The following is an 18366-nucleotide window of genomic DNA, read 5'->3' on the forward strand; positions in this document are numbered from 1 at the left end:
ATCCATGTACATTTTGTTGTTTAGTGACCATTCTTTCTTTGTCTTTTTTATAATTGTATTTTTATTTAATAAATGTATCGACCAAAGATTACACAATAAAACAGCAGTAGTGTTGTAACTGTATACATGATTATATGTACTATAATTATTACTACTGAAATTAACTGTATTCATTATCCTCATTGCATTGTACTGTATTTGCTCAAATGCTGTACCGCTATACTGTTTTGGCAATATCTACAAATTGTATTTCATGCCAATAAAGCAATCTGAATTTGAATTTAAATAGGTAACAGCTAGGTTTTGCTGTGTTCAGCAGGGCACACCATAGTGGAATATTCAGATGAACATATATTGAACGAACATCAGCTCTGTTCATTACATTTCTAGGTGCCAGGGGTCGATTTTGGGGTTTTCAACCTTGCCTTTTTCTCTTCATCCAGCTGCAGGGCCACAAGCAGAGGCAGAAGGAGCTGTCGATCCTGTCCCGAGGGGGCCTGGAGGAGGACAGGGTGGAGGTGGAGCCGGCCCAGCACCTCTGCTGCTGGCAGAGCCTGCTGACCGCCCAGTGCCTGGAGCTTGGAGAGCTCATCAACAACTTGGACGAGGAGGCCGCTGCAGACATCCGTAAGGTAACCCAAATAACACCCGCCTCTCTCTTTATATACAACTGTTAGATTAGGTAACTGGTAGCTATAACTTGCACAACATATGTTGCCGATTTGGAATCGCTAGCTAGTTAGCAGTGCGCTAGTAGCATCCATCGTGCAAGTGATAGCACTCGCTCTAAGACTTAAAGTAGTTGTTTCCCTTGCTCTGCCAGGGCCATGGCTTTTGTGGAGCAATAGGTAACGCTGATTTGTGAGTGCAAAGTGTTGGTCTGCAGAAGGTCCCCAGTTCGAGACCATTGACAGACAGGAAAATGACTTACTTTGTTATAAGTACACAACATAGCTGTTTTTGAAAAAGTTATTGTTAGACAGCAAATTAACATCATACATGACTATACATACATAGTTACATGGATTGTTAACTAACCAAACAGGCAGTGTCACTTTCCCTGACTTTCTGTTGACTGGAGATTCACCTTTGACCTCCCCCTCCCCCCAGGTCACCATGCGTGTGATCCACAGCGCCATGGCGGAGGTGAAGGCCATCCAGCCCGCTGTCACGCAGGCTCTGCTGGCCCTGGGGAACCCCCGTGGCCCCCTCCAGCAGCCCGAATCGGGGGCCCCCACAAGGGCCAGCAGCAGCAGCGCCCTGTCCCAGGCCCAGGAGAGGCTCCATCTGGAGGGCAAGGCGGCAGTGAGGACCCTCCAGGCCTCCAGGGACTCCCTGCACCAGGGCATGGTGAGGGAGCTGCAGGAGCAGCAGGAGCTGAGGGCCAGGGGATGGGTCTTCTTCAGGTCAGCAGATATTTATTTTCCAATCACCTTTTCAGGTCAGTCCCTTGTGCTACAGAGAAGATGGTCATGTTGCCACACATTTCAGATAACTTGTGAAAGGGGGTAAAAAATATACCGCTAAGGTATCATAATGCAAATATTAGCACTATGAGCTAAGTGTGAGTGTGTGTGTGTGTGTGTGTGTGTGTGTGTGTTTGCTTGTATTTTCCGTCCTTCCAGGTCTCTGTGCTCTTCCCAGCTCACCTTATCAGACGAGGAGCTCCTGCACATGAAGCTGGAGTTCCAGAACTGTCTGTCCAGGATGGACCACTGCCTGATGCTGCCCCACGCTCTCTCCCGCTCCAAACTGCAGACTGCCCTGTCCACATGGCGGAAGGAGATGGAGGAGCAGGATGAACATCCACAGCCAGAGGTATGCGGAGTATCTGAAACATACAGTTTGTTGTGCCAAAATGATTATACCGCCCTCTGCTGGCTCCTTACCTGTAACATACTGTAACATACAGTTGACAAAGATAACTTGGACATGTTGCATTATATATATCACAAAGAAGTCAGCACTAACTTATTACAAGTTCTTCTTTTAAAACTGAAATAATAAAGTTGTACTCAAAAATGAATGACCCCGGAGGTGGGAGTTGGAGGAAGCAAAACAAGTGATTCCCTTTGACAAACACATTAATTGACTTGAATTAGATTTTGGGGTTGCCAATAAATTATACATCAACAAGAAGTGCATTTGAATCCCAGCGGATAACAACACATGAATAGTGTTGGAAACCCATACCTAGGAGCAAGAGCACTAGGTCTGGGGGGAATGTCGGATTCTCTTGGACATTTGGAAAGGAAAAAATTAAGTGTTCCACGGAGGGTACTCTTCAGACAGACAACTCTCCCAACAAATCACAAGTTTGGGTAGGCGGGGCTTAAAATGCGGGCAGGAACTGTGCTTATGTTTAGTGAGGCAAAAAGCGTATATGGCAGTGAAGTCACTAGTGACGCGTCCCATTTCAGACTCATCCTCTCTGTCCCAACTGACGCCAGAACTTCTACAGACATGTAAGCTGGAGCATTGGCACATTGTGGGAGGCAACCCGTCTTGTCTAGAGAGACTAACGCATGAAAGTATTGACAAAAACACCTAGGCTACAGTGAGGGAAAAAAGTATTTGATCCCCTGCTGATTTTGTACGTTTGCCCACTGACAAAGAAATGATCAGTCTATAATTTTAATGGTAGGTTTATTTGAACAGTGAGAGACAGCATAACAACATAGAAATCCAGAAAAGCGCATGTCAAAAATGTTATAAATTGATTTGCATTTTAATGAGGGAAATAAGTATTTGACCCCCTCTCAATCAGAAAGATGTCTGGCTCCCAGGTGTCTTTTATACAGGTAACGAGCTGAGATTACAAGCACACTCTTAAAGGGAGTGCTCCTAATCTCAGTTTGTTACCTGTATAAAAGACACCTGTCCACAGAAGCAATCAATCAATCCGATTCCAAACTCTCCACCATGGCCAAGACCAAAGAGCTCTCCAAGGATGTCAGGGACAAGATTGTAGACCTACACAAGGCTGGAATGGGCTACAAGACCATCACCAAGCAGCTTGATGAGAAGGTGACAACAGTTGGTGCGATTATTCGCAAATGGAAGAAACACAAAATAACTGTCAATCTCCCTCGGCCTGGGGCTCCATGCAAGATCTCACCTCGTGGAGTTGCAATGATCATGAGAACGGTGAGGAATCAGCCCAGACCTACACGGGAGGATCTTGTCAAGGATCTCAAGGCAGCTGGGACCATAGTCACCAAGAAAACAATTGGTAACACACTACGCCGTGAAGGACTGAAATCCTGCAGCGCCCGCAAGGTCCCCCTGCTCAAGAAAGCACATATACAGGCCCGTCTGAAGTTTGCCAATAAACATCTGAATGATTCAGAGGAGAACTGGGTGAATGTGTTGTGGTCAGATGAGACCAAAATCGAGCTCTTTGGCATCAACTCAACTCGCCGTGTTTGGAGGAGGAGGAATGCTGCCTATGACCCCAAGAACACCATCTCCACCGTCAAACATGGAGGTGGAAACATTATGCTTTAGGGGTGTTTTTCTGCTAAGGGGACAGGACAAATTTACCGCATCAAAGGGACGATGGACGGGGCCAAGAACCGTCAAATCTTGGGTGAGAACTTCCTTCCCTCAGCCAGGGCATTGAAAATGGGTCGTGGATGGATATTCCAGCATGACAATGACCCAAAACACACAGCCAAGGCAACAAAGGAGTGGCTCAAGAAGAAGCACATTAAGGTCCTGGAGTGGCCTAGCCAGTCTCCAGACCTTAATCCCATAGAAAATCTGTGGAGGGAGCTGAAGGTTCGAGTTGCCAAACGTCAGCCTCGAAACCTTAATGACTTGGAGAAGATCTGCAAAGAGGAGTGGGACAAAATCCCTCCTGAGATGTGTGCAAACCTGGTGGCCAACTACAAGAAACGTCTGACCTTCTTTCCCTCATTAAAATGCAAATCAATTTATAACATTTTTGACATGCGTTTTTCTGGATTTTTGTTGTTATTCTGTCTCTCACTGTTCAAATAAACCTACCATTAAAATTATAGACGGATCATGTCTTTGTCAGTGGGCAAACATACAAATTCAGCAGGGGATCAAATGCTTCTTTCCCTCACTGTATATCCATAGTGATCGATGGTAAATGAAATAGCAACTAATGCTAAAAATACAAGATGAAATGACAGTAGCCTATGCTGCGGAGATGTTTCCCTCACCATCTCACTAACCATCTTGTGTATTTTCCAGAAGAAGACAAGGACTGAAGGGAAATCCGCTGAGGGCAGACAGCGAGCAGACCCCTCAGAACTGCTGCTCTTCCAGAAGAAGATGGAGGACAGGATACAGCTGTTTGAGAAAGAAAAAGAGATGGAGAGCACTGTGATGGAGAAGGTTAGGTGGAATTCAATTCACGAAAACTTTATTTGTCCCGAGGGGCTGTTATAAAATGGAGGAGAAGGCTTTTATATTGCACATATGCTCTTTCGTCGCATTCACTCACTTTTTGTTCCTTTGCTCCTTTGTCACTTTCTCACACTTACGCAAAGCTGGACGAGATGGGAATATAGCGGAGGCGGGTAAGGGGATATTCCCGGACGGACTCTGAAAGCTTTAGGGCCTTTAGAGTTTCTCGGACCCAGATTAAGCCTACTCCTGGACTAAAATCCACACTCTGTAGATTATCTCATTGAACATCCTTTTTATTCCAGGAATGGTCTTATAATCACATTCAGAAAAACTGTCCCTTAGCGTTTGCTGCTAGTGTTACGAAACCTGTTAGTCAGCCTACTGATAAACCTGCTCTTGCAATGACTAGGGGTCCTAGGTCTGCCTAACGGGTCCATAACCTGATATAAAATGTACGCATTTAACATGAAAATAAGAGTAAGCGCATAGGGTGTTAGATGTATGTCTCACCAGGGTCCAGGGCGAGCTTAGTTGAGTAACTGTGACCTAATCACTTAACCTAACTCATTTCCTACCACTTTAGCTAAACCCCTTAATTCTCTGACGTCTCCAACATCTTTCTCTCTCTCTAGGTCCTGGAGGAGATGCGTAGCGAGAGGGAATCGGAGCTCCAGAACCAGGCAGATGGCCTGGCTGTGCAGATGGCCGCCCTCCACTACCAGAAGGCTGAGAGGAGGACCAGGGTCCTGGAGACCTCCAGAGCTCTGCTCACCGTCCAGAGCCTACTCACAGAGGAACTACGAGCCAGCAGGAGCCTGGGGGCAGCCCCCATAGCCCAGAGCATCCAGAACCACTGTCTGGTAGGTAGGACATTGTGGCATGTAGGATGCTTGGCATGCACTGTAGCCTGATTCATACTTTAGCTGTGAAATATTACATCGATGGCTCAATTTGATCAAATCTGCCTGAGCAATTTGGTTACACACACACACACATATACACATATACACACATACAGGATACAAAATACACTGCTCAAAAAAATAAAGGGAACACTAAAATAACACATCCTAGATCTGAATGAATGAAATAATCTTATTAAATACTTTTTTCTTTACATAGTTGAATGTGCAACAAAAACTATCAATGGAAATAAAATGTATCAACCAATGGAGGTCTGGATTTGGAGTCACCCTCAAAATTAAAGTGGAAAACCACACTACAGGCTGATCCAACTTTGATGTAATGTCCTTAAAACAAGTCAAAATGAGGCTCAGTAGTGTGTGTGGCCTCCACGTGCCTGTATGACCTCCCTACAACGCCTGGGCATGCTCCTGATGAGGTGGCAGATGGTCTCCTGAGGGATCTCCTCCCAGACCTGGATTAAAGCATCCGCCAACTCCTGGACAGTCTGTGGTGCAACATGGCGTTGGTGGATGGAGCGAGACATGATGTCCCAGATGTGCTCAATTGGATTCAGGTCTGGGGAACGGGCGGGCCAGTCCATAGTATCAATGCCTTCCTCTTGCAGGAACTGCTGACACACTCCAGCCACATGAGGTCTAGCATTGTCTTGCATTAGGAGGAACCCAGGGCCAACCGCACCAGCATATGGTCTCACAAGGGGTCTGAGGATCTCATCTCGGTACCTAATGGCAGTCAGGCTACCTCTGGCGAGCACATGGAGGGCTGTGCGGCCCCCCAAAGAAATGCCACCCCACACCATGACTGACCCTCCGCCAAACCGGTCATGCTGGAGGATGTTGCAGGCAGCAGAACGTTCTCCACGGCGTCTCCAGACTCTGTCACGTCTGTCACATGTGCTCAGTGTGAACCTGCTTTCATCTGTGAAGAGCACAGGGCGCCAGTGGCGAATTTGCCAATATTGGTGTTCTCTGGCAAATGCCAAACGTCCTGCACGGTGTTGGGCTGTAAGCAGAACCCCCACCTGTGGACGTCGGGCCCTCATACCACCCTCATGGAGTCTGTTTCTGACCGTTTGAGCAGACACATGCACATTTGTGGCCTGCTGGAGGTCATTTTGCAGGGCTCTGGCAGTGCTCCTCCTGCTCCTCCTTGCACAAAGGCGGAGGTAGCAGTCCTGCTGCTGGGTTGTTGCCCTCCTACGGCCTCCTCCACGTCTCCTGATGTACTGGCCTGTCTCCTGGTAGCGCCTCCATGCTCTGGACACTACGCTGACAGACACAGCAAACCTTCTTGCCACAGCTCACATTGATGTGCCATCCTGGATGAGCTGCACTACCTGAGCCACTTGTGTGGGTTGTTGACTCCGTCTCATGCTACCACTAGAGTGAAAGTACCGCCAGCATTCAAAAGTGACCAAAACATCAGCCAGGAAGCATAGGAACTGAGAAGTGGTCTATGGTCACCACCTGCAAAACCAGTCCTTTATTGGGGGTGTCTTGCTAATTGCCTATAATTTCCACCTGTTGTCTATTCCATTTGCACAACAGCATGTGAAATGTATTGTCAATCAGTGTTGCTTCCTAAGTGGACAGTTTGATTTCACAGAAGTGTGATTGACTTGGAGTTACATTGTGTTGTTTAAGTGTTCCCTTTATTTTTTTGAGCAGTGTATATCCTCAATGAATTAAGTTTTTATGAAGACCTTGATCCCTTTGCATGTGACTACAGGGTTTGGAGGAAGCAGAGCTCCAGCTCCAGAGAGAGCATGCAGAGTTGGAGAGTCTGGAGACTGGACCCTCCCAACACAGACCACCTAAAGACCCACACCACTCTGATAATGAAGATGAGGAGGAAGAGGAGGAAGGGCAAGGGAGACTGTTCCATATAGATCGTGACAGCCGCATGGCCACCATCCTTCACGAGGCCCTGTACAAGTGTGATCAGGTCACCAGTCTGCAGACAGAGAGGTGGGCTTTATGGAGCTATTATTCTGCCTAAAATAACTGTACATATTATAAATATTCTTACACAAATGCACCATGACGCGTAACACAGAACATAGCTCCAAGTGTGAACAGAATCATTATCAATATTTTTTCTCCCAGGCTGCAAGAGGCCAACGCCAGGAGTCAGGCCATGGAGGATCTCAAGGAGCAGCTGGAGCTGAAGAGACTCTACACAAACTGTGACCAGGTGATCTAGCCATCATATGATTGTGATTCTCCAATTGCTTTTTAGTTGCTTTTTAGTCTAGAAGTAGGCTTAATCTGGGTCTGAGGCACTATTTTGTTGACAGTCCAAGCCCAAGGAGCCAGTTCTTTTCCCTCAATCCCTCTTTTTCCTCCATCGCTCCCCAGGATCTGGAGTTTGCGGCCAGGCTGGTGAGGCAGAGCCAGGTCTCCACTGAGGTTCTCCTAGAGGCTCTCCGTCTCCTCCTCCCAACCCTCCCCGAGTCGGAGCTGCTCTCCCTCATCGACGCCCTCTGCCCCAAGCAACCTGTCCTTCCAGCGTCCGCAGAGCAGGAGAGCACAGTGTAAGAACTACTGAAGCTCCTTCGTCTAGCATTAGTCTTATTGGAAGTGGATTGGAGTGTTTTCTTCAGAATTGTTTAAAGGGATACTGCGAGATTCTGGTATTTAGGCCAGCATTGCTACTGTACCTGTAGACTTCCAGTCATTGCTCTAAAACTAGTTAGCATTGGCTCGCAAAACATCCGCTAACTTCCTTCAAACTGCACACAGAGACATAAAAATGGTATCTACGAGTTCATTTGACTCTGGGTAAGTAGAACATGGCCAGAATCTTGCAGTATCCCTTTAAAGGTAGAGTCTGCAATATGACATCATAAACATAGCAGGGCAACTTCCTGTTTACAACAGCAACAGACTTAAAATCTGCAGCAACAGAACGTAAAGGTAGAGTTGTCAACATGACATCACCATACACACGGTGGCATGTTCCTGCTTACAGACAAACAACAACAACAAAGTTCAAATCTTCTATTGCCAATATTGGCTGTTCCCAAGGGAGGGCAAAGATTGGGAAGAGCGAATAGTAGCAGTCTTGGCAGATTTGAAGTCTGAGACATAAACTCTCTGCCTGGCCATTGAAAACTCAGGGTAAACTTTAATCAAGTATTGAGCATGGTGTATCTGACAGCTTGCACATCTTGGGTGTCTAACGCCAATTTCAACCCTCCACTTACATCCAGTAAGTAAGTGAAGTCATACATAAGCTCACTGTTTAGCAGGCTCCAAAATAGCAATCCCACTAGAGAAAGAACTCTTGGTGCAGTTTGTGCCGTGCACCAGATGTTTAGGCGTGTCTGTGAGTGACTCACACCAGCACAATGTGTTACTTGTCAGTAAACGCTGGATGCAGTTTGTTTCTTGTCTTAAAAGCTTATAAGACATATTTATCATGTGTCAATTTAATAATTTAATTTGGCTCCTATTAACTTAACTTTGAATATGGCCCTTCTTGCCATTGTAACCACTGGCGTAGCACACACCCCCACAGCCCCTGCAAGTGGTCCCCCCGGAGGTCGGGCCCCCCAGATAGCATATGAACACGTCATAAGCCATTTTTTTATGTTTTATTACAGGAAATTAGCTTTCAAACTACAAGGGGGGGCCCGTGAAACTGCGTTATGGCACTAATTGTAAGCACCTGTCACACACAAATATACTACCACAAAAAGTAGAACAAAAAGGAATTTCAATTAGACTCCAAAGTAGAACAAAAAGGAATTTCAAGTAGACTCCAAAGTAGAACAAAAAGGAATTTCAAGTAGACTCCAAAGTAGAACAAAAAGGAATTTCAAGTAGACTCCAAAGTAGAACAAAAAGGAATTTCAAGTAGACTCCAAAGTAGAACAAAAATGAATTTCAAGTAGACTCCAAAGTAGAACAAAAAGGAACTACAAGAACATTTTTCAAAATGTCAGCATTCATGTAGGGAATTAATAGCAAGCTAAGACTTATCATACAGGGGAATGCTGGTATTTCAGTATTTTGACAGAACCTGCGAAAAGATCAAATCAAGATGAAATCTTCACGTTTCGTAAACAACAGGTGTAGACTAACAGTGAAATGCTTACTTCCGAGTCCTTTTTCAAGTTACATAAAAATGTAATAGTGACACGAGGAATGAATACACAGTGAATAACGAATAACAATGACAAGTAAAAAATAACAAATCAAATTTTATTGGTAGCATACACAGATGTTATTGCAGGTGCAGCAAAATGCTTATGTTTCTAGCTCCAACAGTGCATTAATACCTAACAATACAAAACAATACACACAAATCCCAAAAAATAACATGGCTATATACAGGGACTACCAGTGCCGAGTTGATGTGCAGGGGTATGAGGTAATTAAGGTAGATATTTACATATAGGTAGGGTTAAAGTGACTAGGCAACAGGATATATCGACAGTAGTAGCAGTGGGTAGCCATTTGATTAGCAATTTAGCAGTCTTGTTTAGCAGTCTTATGGCTTGGGGGTAGAAGCTGTTCAGGGTCCTGTTGGTTCCAGACTTGCTGCACTGGTACCGCTTGCCGTGAGGTAGCAGAGAGAACAGTCTATGGTTTGGGTGGCTGGAGTCTTTGACAATTTTTAGGACCTTCCTCTGGTTTACTAGGTGTGCAAAATGTTGGTTATAACCGCATTCTTACAGCACTGTCGAAGTAGTGAGACTAATCAATGTGATCTCTCTGAGGAGGAAAGAATACTCATTCAAATCAAATTCCATTACAACTGGTGTAGACTTTACAGTGAAATGCTTGCTTACGTACCTTTCCAAATGATGCAGAGTAAAAATAACTAAAGAGTAACTAACGCAAGAGGAATACAATTAAATATACAGTTGAAGTCGGAAGTTTACATACACCTTAGCCAAATACATTTAAACTCTGTTTTTCACAATTCCTGACATTTAATCCTAGTAAAAATTCCCTGTCTTAGGTCAGTTAGGATCACCACTTTATTTTAAGAATGTGAAATGTCAGAATAATTGTAGAGAGAATGATTTATTTCAGCTTTTATTTCTTTCATCACATTCCCAGTGGGTCAGAAGTTGACATACACTCAATTAGTATTTGGTAGCATTGCCTTTAAATTGTTTAACTTTGGTCAAACGTTTCGGGTAGCATTCCACAAGCTTCCCACAATAAGTTTGGTGAATTGAGCCCATTCCTCCTTACAGAGCTGGTGTAACTGAGTCAGGTTTGTAGGCCTCCTTGCTCGCACACACTTTTTCAGTTCTGCCGTTCGTGAATAATTTATTTCTAGCTAGAGAGCTATTTTTCTTCTCCATTCTGGCTGTTTTTTTCTCAGGTGGCCAGGGGGAGCAGGCACATCTCTGCTGGTCAGACTGAGGGAGGATATGGTGGGGAGGAATGTCTCAGCCCACAACATGGACAAGGACAGAAACCAGTAAGTGCAAGACAAAGAGCCTCTCAACTCTTTCCTGGGGCTTTTATTTTAGATGTGGATACACTTTATCTAAGGCCCCAATTCAATCAGTTCTCATCGACTCAGAATGTTGACAATGTAATGTTGATGACAAGGACAGGTGGGTCTGTGCGAATTTAAAAAGGTTAATACCTAACGATAAAGCATAAACATTGATTGTGAGTCAACCTACAGTGCTGTTTTTCTTTATCAGTGATTGATTTGGAGCCTAAGGGTATGTCTACAAAGTACTAGGAAATAACTTGGGAGAGACAATATTTGGCACATAGCAACATAGAGTAGTACATGCATTTTGGTCCCACTTTTTTAAAGGCCTATATACTGTAGATGCTTCAGAAATCATAGTCAAATATCATGCTCTTCATTTTCCAGGTTCCAGGAGAAGAGACAGAGCCTGCTGGAGAGGTTTTTTCTCAATCCCAGACCCGAGGCTCGCAGGGACGTCATGCAAGTGTTGGTCCAGGAAAAGGGGAGGGAGGGAGTTGTTGCCACTCCCAAACCAGTCGCGACTGGAACGAGCCGAACCATATCCTCGGAACAGCTCCAAGACTCTGTTCTGATTTCAGTGGGAGGAGTAGAGGTGGACAGTGAAACTGTGTTTGACTCCACTACTGCAGCAGCACCCTCCACCTCTGGCTCGGCCAACGATGCAGTAGTCCTGGACATCCCCACTACGGGGGAGAGGGTGTTTCTGTTCCGCGCTCTGCCGGAGCCCCAGAACACGACAGGGGCCACCAACAGGAAGAGGAAGAAGAGGAACTTCCTTAATCTGAAGAAGGGATCGGTGGCCCCCACAGACCAACCCTGAGTTTGCTGGTGGTTTCAGAGGGTCAACTCTGGACACAGACTTGCCATTAGATTCCTACTGGTCCTATACTATACCCCTAGCCTGGTCCCAGACTTGGGACCAGGAGTTGGCAAAACAGCACAAACAGATCTGAGACCAGGCTAGGGGAACATGTACCCTGTTAGACTCCGTTATGTGCTCTAGAATGTCCCACCTTTATGGTACTCAATGGTGGTATTATGATAAGAATGAGCAAAATTATATGTATTAACCTTTAATTTAGTTGAAGTAGTCGAAAGGTACTGTAAAATAGCCAGATAGTTGCAGGCTTTGTCTGTAGACAGTTCGTTTTTCTGATAATGAATGATTTGCACGTCTTGGCATATACATGAACCACATCACCATTATCAATATTTTAACAAATTATATAAATGCAATTATGCTAAATAAATAAAAATGTTATAAAAAATAGTATTTTAGAGTGTTCCTGTCCATTGAATGTTAAAACACCTGCAACAGTCCTTTTATAGCTCAGTGTTTGGCAAGCTTCAAAATAACAATCCCACAATTTCAACCTATGTGTTATAACTGTTTATTACTGATTCATCAATAAATTAATCATATCAGTTTAGCTATATAAACTCAGTTTATTTAGGCCTACCTATAACTATTTGTAAATCGTTTCATTAACAGCCATACAAATGTTACCAACATGTGCTTAAATTAATGTTGATAGTGGCATGTGGATTGTTGCAGCATGGGATGATACACTTTGTTGTCATCCTGAAGGATGTTGATAGACATTTCACGTGTGAGCGCAAAATACGTTTCATTTCCTGTCATGTTGCGCTTAGTGGATCTTCGACGTCATCATCTCTTTTTTGTCACTCCCAACTACAAACTGCAAAGTTGCTCGACAAAGAACACACTCGTGTTGTAAAGCCCATGCGTAGCTGCCTCTACAGAATAAGCATTTTTTGACCGACGCAACTAGAAAGATGAGACTCTCATCTTTGTTGTGTTTCTTCAGTTTTATTTGGTTGGCAGACTGTGCACCACCGACATGCTATTCCCGAGTGCTTGGCTTGAGCAAGGAAATAATGGACCTTTTGGAAAAACTACACAATTGTCATCGCACGGTGAGCTATTTCAATTTCGTAATTGATTTGATAAAAACAGTTATTTTCTTATGTATCCAAATGATTTCTAATTTAAACGTTTTATGTTGTAGAAAACCTGCGTGGAGATTCTGCCCAAGATGTTTCTGGATGTGCACGTAAGTTTAAACCATGTAGTTTATCTGAACAAAATATTGATTCTCAGACGTCATGTCAGTATTGAAGAAAAGGTCGACAGCGTGAACCAGAATCTGATTTGATGTCTCATTGGGTTATATTGCATTAACAGTAATGAGTTGGTGATGCACTATACATGTTTGATGTAGATTAGAAGATGCATGCATTCCATAATGTGATTGGATGCGATATCAAAGCTTAAAAATATAACATGCCAATACATTTTAATTAATATAAAAGCATTGTTGTATACCAGTATCTGAAACTGTTTTTGTGTAATTTTAAATCAAAATAGTATAATATTCATTGAGCAATAGGTTATACAATATCATTTTTATTTCCCTGTAGAATTCGTGCATCACGACCAAGCTCCGTGACTTAATCTATGTTGTGGAGAACCTTCCTACGCAGTACTGCAGAGAGCGACCCAGGATCCTGTTGTTGAAGCGCAAAGTTACCAACCTGTACACAATCATCAACAGAATCTGTTATCGGGTATGTGTGTGCTCAGCTCTACAGATTAATTAACCGTGATGTCTCTCATAGTCAGAACATATATATATATTTTTAAATGTCTGTCATAGCCTATTCTGTATGTGGTGCAGGAAATTACTAGCCTGTTTCCAGATCTGTTCTGCCTTGCCAACTCTTATAAGGACAATGACATGAGGTGACAAGATGGCATTTCTGGAACCAAGCTAGGGAATTACAGCCCAGAGTTCAATTCAGTATAAAAGATAACATGTTTACTTCTGCTCATTTAGTTTATTGTCTGCCGATGTTTCGTCAGCTTTGCTCAGCCTTTCACCCACATTCTGCAGTTGGAGATGTTGTGTATGGCTAGGTCTGACTGTTTGACCTCCCCACAGGACCTAGTGTTTTTCACAGATGACTGTGAGGCCATTGAGACTGGACAGAGTACCCCTCGCTACGGAGAGGACAGACTCCAGCTGCTGGTGGAAGAGAAGAGTTGAACCCATCCAGAGACAAACACACGCACACACAGCATGCGCAAACAGAGCACGTATCGCACACACACACAAGTGAGAGGGTATGTAAACCCTGTTTCACTCAAAAACACACACACACACATACATAACATCACACACAACTCTAGTAAAAAACATGCCAACGCTGTTTTTTTTTCTAACCTATGTAGTGGTGGCCTACAGAGTTTATGTTATTGGCCAAGTGAAGTCTCATGTTAGATGGCATGTGTCTGTGATAACATTCCACCAAGTGGTGGAGAACTTTCCACAGGAAATTTGCTGAATACCAGCCATTCCGATGAAAACCTTAAAATAATAAACCAATAAGAAATGTTTGTGAGCCTCGCTTACCGCTGCTTACTTACCACACCGTTCGAAAGGGAATGACTAATTTATCCAAATATGTTGTATGTTTCCATAACCTTTCGTACTACTAAGCTGTCTTAAGGCTCACACATACCCAGTTCCCAGCCTGTACATCCCTGAGAAAATAATGATTACCTAATGCGTGTTGTTTTATTGTATGAATAGGCCTACTCTTTAACCTTTAGTTATGTGTCTTGTTTTGATGTAGGCTAAACTTAATCATTATTGCGTTTTCTATGGAATTGGTACAGTATACGTTTGTGTAGTGTATTACTTATATGTATGTAATAAAACAACTCTCTTTTTGGTGCCTTTGAGTTTTCAAATGTGTTGTGTGAGTAGCAAGCACAAATGCAATTGATTTTCTTTTAATATTGCAAGACAGTCGAGTGAGTTTTGATATTGAATTCGCATTGTGAGAGTGAAAACAAGAAATGCTGTGCAAGGACGTTGGCTGGGGGTGACAGTGGGCGTAACATGCAGGACTGGTGATCTGTGATTGGCAGTGGCAGTTCTAATCCAGGTGTGTTTTTGTTTTTTTACATTATCCTAACTCCCTAACCCTTACCTTAACCATTCACTAGCATGCCTCAACTTGATATCTTGTGCTTGCCTTTAAATATTGGTTGTTTTGAGAATCGGACAATGTTTCTCAAGACTGTTCAGACAAAGTTACAGTTTCTCACAAAAATTGAATCAACACTCTAGAGACCCAAACCCAACTTCGAGATGAGACTAAGACAGTTAAAATGTCTGAAAGATAAGTTGATGTAAGTCGCTCTGGATAAGAGCGTCTGCTAAATGAATAAAAATGTTAAATGTAAATGTAATGTTGAAAAAACAAGGTTCCCTGGTCATTTCGAGTTGCCACTCTTACAAGAGATGGTACTCACTGGTGTATCTTGACCACATGAGTTGAAAGACTACACAAACCATGGTCTTGACCATGACCAAGACATTGGGTGCCAACCCAGGCCAGACACTGTGTATTGAAACCCAGACCAAGACTGCATTTATGTGACCAAGATCATGAGATCAAGACTTCATCTCTGGTTTATCCTGACTGTAATTCTGACAAACTTTGATGTTGTTGAGAAATGTCCCTTTACATACCTAAATGTGTTGAAAAGAAGCCAGCAAATTATGAACTTTACATAACAATCTATTACTGACTTACCACAATACTGAAACACGAGTTTCCCTTTATATCTTTTGTTACATAATGACCTTGCAAAAGTTACTACTCATAAAACCTGATTGACTGTGGCAGGAAATCTACATTGTGGGGGAAGCTACTCTGAAAATATAGTTTACCAAGCTACCAATTACTTCACAGTTGAAGAAGTTAAGCTACCCTTGAGGAAAATATATACTGAACAAAAATATAAACGCAACATGCAACAATTTCAAAGGTTTTACTGTTACAGTTCATATAAGGAAATCAGTCCGTTTAGATAAATAAATTAGGTCCTAATCTATGGATTTCACATGACTGGGAATACAGATATGCATCTGTTGGTCACAGATACCTTAAAAAAAAAATGGGCCTCACAATGGGCCTCATGATTTCATCACGGTATCTCTGTGCATTCAAATTGCCATCGATAAAATGCAATTGTGTTTGAGTTCAACTACCACCAAGCTACTGCAAAATGTAGTTAAATTACTAGATGTACAGTTGAAGTCGGAAGTTTACATACACTTAGGTTGGAGTCATTAAAACTCGTTTTTCAACCACTCCACAAATTTCTGGTTAACAAACTATAGTTTTGACACAAGTAATTTTTCCAACAATTGTTTACAGACAGATTATTTCACTTATAATTCACTGTATCACAATTCCAGTGGGTCAGAAGTTTACATACACCAACTTGACTGTGCCTTTGAACAGCTTGGAAAATTCCAGAAAATTATGTCATGGCTTTAGAAGCTTCTGATAGGCTAATTTACATCATTTGAGTCAATTGGAGGTGTACCTGTGGATGTATTTCAAGGCCTACCTTCAAACTCAGTGCCACTTTGCTTGACATCATGGGAAAATCAAAAGAAATCAGCCAAGATCTCAGAAAACAAATTGTAGACCTCCACATGTCTGGTTCATCCTTGGGAGCAATTTCCAAACGCCTGAAGGTACCACGTTCATCTGTACAAACAATAGTATGCAAGTATAAACACCATGGGACCACGCAGCCATCATATCACTCAGGAAGGAGACGCGTTCTGTCTCCTAGAGATGAACGTACTTTGGTGCGAAAATGCTAATAAATCCCAGAACAACAGCAAAGGACCTTGTGAAGATGCTGGAGGAAACAGGTACAAAGTATCTATATCCACAGTAAAACGAGTCCTATATCGACATAACTTGAAAGGCCACTCAGCAAGGAAGAAGCCACTGCTCCAAAACCGCCATAAAAAAGCCAGACTATGGTTTGCAACTGCACATGGGGACAAAGATCGTACTTTTTGGAGAAATGTCCTCTGGTGATGAAACAAAAATAGAACTGTTTGGCCATAATGACCATCATTATGTTTGGAGGAAAATGGGGGTGCCTTGCAAGCCGAAGAACACCATCCCAACCGTGAAGCACGGGGGTGGCAGCATCATGCTGTGGGGGTGCTTTGCTGCAGGAGGGACTGGTGCACTTCACAAAATAGATGGCATCATGAGGAAGGAAAAATATGTGGACATATTGAAGCAACATCTCAAGAAGGAAGTCAGGAAGTTAAAGCTTGGTCGCAAATGGGTCTTCCGAATGGACAATGACCCCAAGCATACTTCCAAAGTTGTGGCAAAATGGCTTAAGGACAACAAAGTCAAGGTATTGGAATGGCCATCACAAAGCCCTGACCTCAATCCTATAGAAAATGTGTGGGCAGAACTGAAAAAGCGTGTGCGAGCAAGGAGGCCTACAAACCTGACTCAGTTACACCAGCTCTGTCAGGAGGAATGGGCCAAAATTCACCCAACCTATTGTGGGAAGCTTGTGGAATGCTACCCGAAACGTTTGACCCAAGTTAAACCACCACTTACTCTCTACCTCCCTGTTGCGCCCCTGGTCTGGTCTGGACCTCGGCGCGCTGCTTCCCCTCTCCTTCCTCCCACGACGTACCAAGCCCTGTCTGGACCCTGGTGTGGGAGACCCCGAACCTGGAGAGGGGCTGACGTCTGGGTCTGGACTGGAACCGCTGACTGGAGCTGGACCCGACGACGGTGGATCGAACTGCTCTGGCTCCGGAGTGGAACCGTTGACCGGAGCTGGATCAGGCACTGGTGGAGCGGACTGCTCTGGCTCCGGAGTGGAGCGGCTGACCGGAGCTGGACTGGACCCCGGTGGAGCGGATTGCTCTGGCTCTGGAGTGGATCCGCTGACCGGAGTTGGACGCGAGGGACAGGAACAGGCCGGACAGGGCTGGCGACGCGCACCACTGGCTTGGTGCGAGGGACAGGAACAGGCCGGACCGGGCTGGCGACGCGCACCACTGGCTTGGTGCGAGGGACAGGAACAGGCCGGACCGGGCTGGCGACGCGCACCACTGGCTTGGTGCGAGGGACAGGAACAGCCCGGACCGGGCTGGCGACGCGCACCACTGCCTTGGTGCGAGGGGCAGGAACAGGCCGGACCGGGCTGGCGACACACACCACTGGCCTGGTGCGAGGGGCAGGAACAGGCCGGACCGGGCTGGCGACGCACACCACTGGCTTGGTGCGGGGAGCAGGAACGGGCCGGACTGTACTGGGAACACACACCACTGGCTTAGTGCGGGGAGCAGGAACGGGCCGGACCGTACTGGGAACACACACCACTTGCTTAGTGCAGGGAGCAGGAACGGGTCGGGCCCCAGTGGAGCGGATTGCTCTGGCTCTGGAGTGGAGCAGCTGAACAGTGGAACAGGCACGGGCCGTGCCGGACTGGACACACGCACCACTGGCTTGGTGCGGGGAGCAGGAACGGGCCGGACCGGGCTGATGACGCGCACCACTGGCTTGGTGCGGGGAGCAGGAACGGGCCGTACCGGACTGGCGATGCGCACCACTGGCCTGGTGCGGGGAGCAGGAACAGGCCGGACCGGGCTGGCGACGCACACCACTGGCTTGGTGCGAGGGACAGGAACAGGCCGGACCAGGCTGGCGACGCGCACCACT

General features: G+C 44.8%; 2 protein-coding genes across 2 annotated transcripts in view; both read left to right on the forward strand.

Annotated features, from left to right (window-relative positions):
• LOC121575522 (limbin-like) overlaps positions 1–12203 on the forward strand; it is a 28992-nt gene extending 16789 nt beyond the window's left edge. The window contains exons 14-23 of the mRNA XM_041888676.2: positions 444–632; positions 1111–1406; positions 1626–1818; positions 4222–4365; positions 5013–5240; positions 7036–7274; positions 7413–7500; positions 7665–7840; positions 10648–10746; positions 11158–12203. Of these exons, the coding sequence (XP_041744610.1) occupies positions 444–632; positions 1111–1406; positions 1626–1818; positions 4222–4365; positions 5013–5240; positions 7036–7274; positions 7413–7500; positions 7665–7840; positions 10648–10746; positions 11158–11593 (2088 nt within the window). The 3' untranslated portion in view covers positions 11594–12203. The remainder of the gene's footprint in view (positions 1–443; positions 633–1110; positions 1407–1625; positions 1819–4221; positions 4366–5012; positions 5241–7035; positions 7275–7412; positions 7501–7664; positions 7841–10647; positions 10747–11157) is intronic.
• A 236-nt stretch (positions 12204–12439) lies between these two features.
• LOC121576006 (cytokine-like protein 1) lies at positions 12440–14532 on the forward strand. Its single transcript, XM_041889306.2, has 4 exons — positions 12440–12711; positions 12804–12848; positions 13216–13362; positions 13737–14532. The coding sequence occupies exons 1-4, from the start codon at positions 12571–12573 to the stop codon at positions 13839–13841; spliced, it is 438 nt and encodes a 145-aa protein (XP_041745240.1). The 5' UTR covers positions 12440–12570; the 3' UTR covers positions 13842–14532.
• Positions 14533–18366: the final 3834 nt, after the last annotated feature.

Source organism: Coregonus clupeaformis, chromosome 10 (genome assembly GCF_020615455.1).
Source record: "Coregonus clupeaformis isolate EN_2021a chromosome 10, ASM2061545v1, whole genome shotgun sequence".
Lineage (NCBI taxonomy): Eukaryota > Metazoa > Chordata > Actinopteri > Salmoniformes > Salmonidae > Coregonus > Coregonus clupeaformis.